We start from the raw sequence: 6474 nt of genomic DNA on the forward strand, positions 1-6474 counted from the left end.
AAGTGCAGTCGACAAACACGTGAGCTAGAAAATCCGGATAGTTTATTGACTGTAGCCTATTTCATTTACCTTCCAACACGTAATCCAACATGAATTGGTTGGATTTATACAAAGCCACTCCGGGTACCTCCCAAACAGGATGTGATAGACTCCCTCACCCGCGATAGTGCGGCTGCATAACGTTTGGAACACATCACTCTCCACTCAATCGACCGGTATTTTGTGTTCACGTATTTGAAGACATTTACAGTGGAAACATGGGCTCAACTGAAAATATGACATATGGTGTTTTGGTGTAGGCTAATGGGGATGAGTAAGCGCAACGTTCCACTACCGCAGGCCAGTTTCATATTCAAATTGGGTGGTTATATTCCTAGGAGGCTAATAATGAATGCTGTTGTTCATCATACCAACATCAACTGACATTTAGGCTTTTGTCCATACGTCTGTTTGGCCACAGTGGAACACATTCAGGATGGGTCAGGGTAATTGAGTGGAGCTCAGTCCTTGTAATAGTTTGTGCATAAGCAAGCGTCTCCATATTAAAATAATAACTCTCACAACACTATTTCTCTCATCAGAAATCCATCAGTTCCCCTTTCCCTTAACATTATTGTCCATACACAATCAAGACATTTATAAAGCCTACAGCTATAACGCATAATAAGTGTATTCCCATCGCATTGTAAGGCATTTATTATGAATTACAGCACTTTGAACACCTCCTAAAATCATTTAATCACTTAACTAATCATATATTGCTACAAATATGCACACATTTAAGCAGTGTGTTCCTAAACATTCACACCACACAGATATTGCTGGAAAGAGCCATACAAGATTTATATTTTGATAGCAACGCTTTTAATGCTTCATCTTCTGAATGCACTTATCATGTATTAAGGATGTAGGCTTTTTTTTTACAGTCACATATTGGGGAAAAATGAGTGCCCTGCACAGACTAGCATGTTGGCATATACCCTCAGTGGAAACAGAGAGACTTGGCTTCAATGGTCCATTAAGGGCTGATTTGAGTTCTTGTGAATGCCCGACACCTCTGTGCTCTGTGTCGGTAGAGAATGTCCAGAGATATACCCCAAAAGCCACTTGAGCTGGCACGAGGTGTCCAGCCAGCGCAAACAGAGGAACACCAGGAGGCACCAATATGGCGAATAACAAAGCAGCAGGCTGAGGATCGGAGCCTGGCCAAGTCCTTAATTAACACGTTCTCATTAAGAACTATAAAGAGCAAACACACATACGCACGCACACACACACACACACACACACACACACACACACACACACACACACACACACACACACACACACACACACACACACACACACACACACACACACACACACACACACACACACACACACACACACACGGAGGACATCCACACATTTACACAGAGCACAGTCTACATCCAGTCTTTGTTGTCCAGTGCTGCCGATGGGAGTCACCAGAGTCATCTGAGGCCAGGGTTTGGCTGATCCAACTGTCCATCTTCTCGAGTGATGGGTCACGCTCCAATAGGCAGCAAGTTCATCATTCAGATACTTCATTTTGTGGGAGATGTACCTTGCCATCACAAACACTGTTTACAGAATACTCAAGGTAGTCAATGCCCAACTACCTTGTCTATCCCTTCACAGTTATTGTTACAGCTCCACTGTCCATTTTTCGGACATTAAAATACCAAAATATCTTTGTGTGCATTTCTACATTAGCAAGGGTGGGGAGACGTGATATGAATACCTTTTAAAGCTGTTGCTAAAAGGATTAACAGATCACCGGAGTTTAGTGAGGTGTGCATACAGTCTTCCCCTCTTATTTGTACCTCTGAAACACACCCAGCAATCTAAACGGCATCTAACACAGCATCAAATGTGAAGCTGAAACGTCTGAATGAATGGGTAGCTTAGGCAAGCGTATGTTCTCTCACCCAGGAAACGGAAAGCCTTTGCAGAATGAATGGAACAGTAGGTCTGTTAAAGACCAACTACACCAGAACAAGCTATTGCTGGGGGGGGTCAAGGGTGTGTGTGTGTGTGTGTGTGTGGGGGGGGGGGGGGGGTCAAGGTCCTTTTGAAAGCAGTGGAGGGTCTTACCACATAGTTTTTTGGACACTGTGTTGCAAGGCTTTAGAAAGGCTATGGAGATGAAGTTCAAATTCAAGATCAAATTTCACAGACAATGAACACATGTACAGAAGCACAGAGTGATCACAATCCAAGTTGTAAAGGATCTGTTGTTTATCTGAACAGGACAACCGGAGTGAAATGAGGCTGTGATGGTGGACTATGGGTGCTTATTATACGGCTCTTCACAATGCAAGTAGAATGCTCCATTGACTTGAATGGGATTTCCCGACGTTCTACCGGTCATTATTTCTTGATAGAGGACCTCTGGAAAAAATAATGACCGCTGTCAATGACAACAGAGTTTGTGCTTCTACTTCAGGTCTTTCATATCACTCTGCAATGGAATTTCATTGAAAGTGAAAGACAGCTAGTTAGACGTTGCCAAGCAACATCTGAAACTATTTGTGTGGCGCACTATTTATTTTGTTAGCGGAAGCCACAAAACGGTAGCTACTGTAAGTCATTGCTACAGACACACTGTGGTACGTTTCTTTTCTCGTTTTGGCAAGTAGCCATATAATAAGCGGGATAATGTACAGGACGCAGGTTATTGTCAGGAAATGAAGTACCTTCAGGGCGAAACAAGACCGGTTCGCACTGTCGGTACTTATTTTCCTGATAATGACCAGCGTTCTATACATTATCCCTTACATAACAGTAGCCTTGAGTTAAATATCAGAGAACACACACACACACACACACACACACACACACACACACACACACACACACACACACACACACACACACACACACACACACACACACACACACACACACACACACACACACACACACACACACACACACACACACACCTCTATGGCCAAAACATTCTCCAGGCTGAAGTCACTGAACCAGCCAAACAAACAGGAAATCCTCTCTATTAGAGACTCTCCCTTTCTGTTCCATTGTTGATGAACTCTGGCACTCGCCCAGTTATTAGCAAGACATCGCTCTGACTTATTAGGGGAGTGGGGGTGGGTGGGGTGGGGGGGTGTACACATCACCTTGTCTGTAGGAATGGCTGGGGAACAGGTGATCCTTAGATATGTTTGAATACATAACACCACAGGCCACAGGTGTGACTGTGTGCAGTGTGTGGGAAACGAGAGATGATGAGTAACAGTGTTTTCACATGTTTACTTCAAGTTTTTTGTTTGCTGCAATGCAAAGCACATAGGTGTCTTGTTTTGGTAGTGTGTACAATACTCGAACCACGTCCACAACCAAAGTCCACGTGTGTGTTTGTCTTTGTGTGTGTCTGCACACACACACACACACACACACACACACACACGCACCAGTCTCCCGGTCTAAATGGCTAATGCTGCATCCCGGCCTCCCCTCGTCCAATGAGCAGGTAACCAACTTCAGTCAGCGCGGGAAATGGCAATCCAGAGTACTCCTCACTCTGACTTCTTTCCCCTCAATTGGCTCATTGGCCTGTCAATCAGCTGGTCACTCGGTCGGGCTACTTTCCTCCATGATGGGGGGCGGGCCTGGGCTGCTGGCTCCGCTCACACGCGCTCCCACTCCCCTCCAGCCGAACAGCGCCTCCTATGGACCAAAGAGCAAAGAGCAGACCATGTGTACACAGCATAACTACAGTAAATGTATATGAATGTTATGATATTTCTGTATGTGTGTATATGTTTGCATACATAATGGTGTCTCTGTGTGTGTGTGTGTGTGTGTGTGTGTGTGTGTGTGTGTGTGTGTGTCTGTGTGTGCGTGTGTGTGTGTGTGTGTGTGTGTGTGTGTCTGTGTGTGCGTGTTTGTGTGCTTGTGTGTGCGCGTGTGTGCGTGTGTGTGTCTCTGTGTGTGTTTCTCTGTGTGTGTGTGTGTGTCTCTCTCTGTGTGTGTATGTGCATGTGTGTGTGCGTGTGCGTGTGCGTGTGTGTGTGTGTGCGTGTGTGTGTGTGTGTGTGCGTGTGTATGTGTGTGTTGGTCTCTAACCTGCACTGCCCCAAGACTGCACCCTCCGATCTCCGCTTCAGGACTGGTGACCAGAGTGCCTCCGTTGCCGTGGCTCGTCGTGCCACTGTGACCCGCGTCTCTGGCGACCCCCCCCTCCGGCGCGTTCGAGACTCCCACGTCTTCAGGAGGCGCGTCCTGCGAGCCGCTGAGCGAGGAGGAGTTGGAGAGGGCCGGCGCCGACGCCGCGTGAGGCTGTCCGTTAGCGCCAGCGCTCACGGAGCTAGCGCCGTCGTTGGAAGAGCTGGCGCTGGCGGAGTTGATGCTAGCGTTAGCCGAGCTAGCGTGCTTCTTCTTGCGCAGCGTGTCGATCCAGCTGGAGCTGTGGCGCGAGGCGAAGGTGGCCAGGGCCAGGGAGCTCAGCCGCATGTTCTTGCCCGACGTGATGAGCTCGCCGAAGCCCTCCTGGTGGGCGAACGCGTAGCCCGAGCGGCGCGAGGCGCTGCGGCCCAGGCGGCCCAGCGCCCCCACGCCCAGCCCCACGCCCGAGATGCCCACGCCGCGCCCGTCCCGCCCGCCGGGCTTGCGCTTCTTCTGATGCACCAGCTGGGTGTAGCGCACCTGCAGAGAGATGGAGAGAGAGAGAGTGAGAGAGGGAGAGAGGTGGAGGGAGAGATAGAGGGGAAAGAAGAGAAGGAAAGAAAGGGAGAGAGGGGGGAAAAGCGAGAGATTAGGAGGCATATGAAGACAGTAATGATCAACTGGTATTATGAAAGACGAGATGACAGGAGAAAGGGATGAATGAGTAGGACAGAAATGAAGGGGATATTGCGGTTCAGAACACAGATGGGCACAGCTGGGATGGCCAGAGACTGTTACTGTTTGACCAGGGGGCTATTTTCAGCTGAATTGTTGTGACGTATTTCGATTCCTGGCAATCTGTTAAGGTGCTTCATCACTCAAACTTGCACCTAGTCCTACTCAGACTTTCACTTTTCACCATCCTACTAAAACTTGGACAAATGCCTTAACCTCCATTAACACACATCTGACGTCCGATTTTATTGACAGCCGCACGTTTACAGCTGTGATGCAGACGTGCTTTTACTGGAATGCTGCAGCTGATCTAACGGAGGAGGGCCGATGAAATGGCATGGGCAAACATTTGTGTGTACACAGACTCAAACACACGCAGAAGCTGGGGCAGTTTGGCTAACCATTGATAGAGCAAGAACTGGCAGGTCAAGTACTGGATGGCTGAGGATGGATACCAATATAGCAAACTTGCTGTATCTCTTTGTAGCTTCAATGCCTAGATTAGGTACTGTAAGTACAGTGCATAATGGGGGTTTTGTGTACGTATGTGTGTGTGTGTGTGTGTGTGTGTGTGGGGTATTCTCACCGTGTCTGAGAGCTGAGGTTTCAGGTCCAGTTTGAGAAAGCGGAAGGCGAGAACAGGAGCGATGCAGATCACAGTCGCCAAGGCGATGGTCAGCCACACCACTGGCTGCTCTAATGTGTTCTGGGCACTTCCTGTTCGTACAGAAGCATGTTTATATTAGATAGATAGATAGATAGATAGATACTTTAATGATCCCCAAGGGGAAATTCAAGAAAGAAGAGGGGGATGTTTGGAGGAGGGAGGTTTAAGTGAGAGTACGAGTGCATTTGACTTGTTTTGTTTTCACTGTTGGGCTTTAATCTTTTATGTTTCCTCTTGTATTTCCCCCATAACTCAACACTGACTCGTGCTGTCTTCACCCCTCACCTTCACTCCCTCTCCCTCACTCTCTAGAGAAGAATATGACTAAATGATCATAAACAAAGGGAAGGCCCAGTGGACACTTTGTGTACACACACACACACACACACACACACACACACACACAAAGAATTTAATCATATACAGTGCGATGCTTTTATATGATGCTGAAACATACACATGTTTTCGTATACCCTGAAACGAGTAAGTGTGTGCACACTTACATCTTAGTTACAGTATTGCTATTAATACATTCATCATTGCACTGAACTGCCTTGTGATAGAACACCCTCTACCTGGCCCATAAAGCGGATTCAGAATTTTTAAAACATGTTCATACGTAAAGTTACGTATGAACACCTTTACTGCCCCTTCCCTAAACACAGCCATAGGAGACACCTTACTGCCCCTTCCCTAAACACAGCCATAGGAGACACCTTTACTGCCCCTTCCCTAAACACAGCCATAGGAGACACCTTTACTGCCCCTTCCCTAAACACAGCCATAGGAGACACCTTACTGCCCCTTCCCTGGACACAGCCATAGGAGACACCTTTACTGCCCCTTCCCTGGACACAGCCATAGGAGACACCTTACTGCCCCTTCCCTGGACACAGCCATAGGAGACACCTTACTGCCCCTTC

At 47.6% G+C, this 6474-nt stretch overlaps 1 protein-coding gene across 1 annotated transcript in view; it reads right to left on the bottom strand.

Annotated features, from left to right (window-relative positions):
• Positions 1-82: 82 nt before the first annotated feature.
• The window catches only part of atp8b2 (ATPase phospholipid transporting 8B2), a 68836-nt gene continuing 62444 nt past the window's right edge, over positions 83-6474 (bottom strand). The window contains exons 27-29 of the mRNA XM_062539100.1: positions 5471-5601; positions 4111-4689; positions 83-3711 (exon numbers count right to left, since the gene is read on the bottom strand). Of these exons, the coding sequence (XP_062395084.1) occupies positions 3613-3711; positions 4111-4689; positions 5471-5601 (809 nt within the window). The 3' untranslated portion in view covers positions 83-3612. The remainder of the gene's footprint in view (positions 3712-4110; positions 4690-5470; positions 5602-6474) is intronic.

The sequence above is a fragment of the Sardina pilchardus genome, chromosome 6, assembly GCF_963854185.1.
Source record: "Sardina pilchardus chromosome 6, fSarPil1.1, whole genome shotgun sequence".
In the NCBI taxonomy this organism is placed as follows: Eukaryota; Metazoa; Chordata; class Actinopteri; order Clupeiformes; family Clupeidae; genus Sardina; species Sardina pilchardus.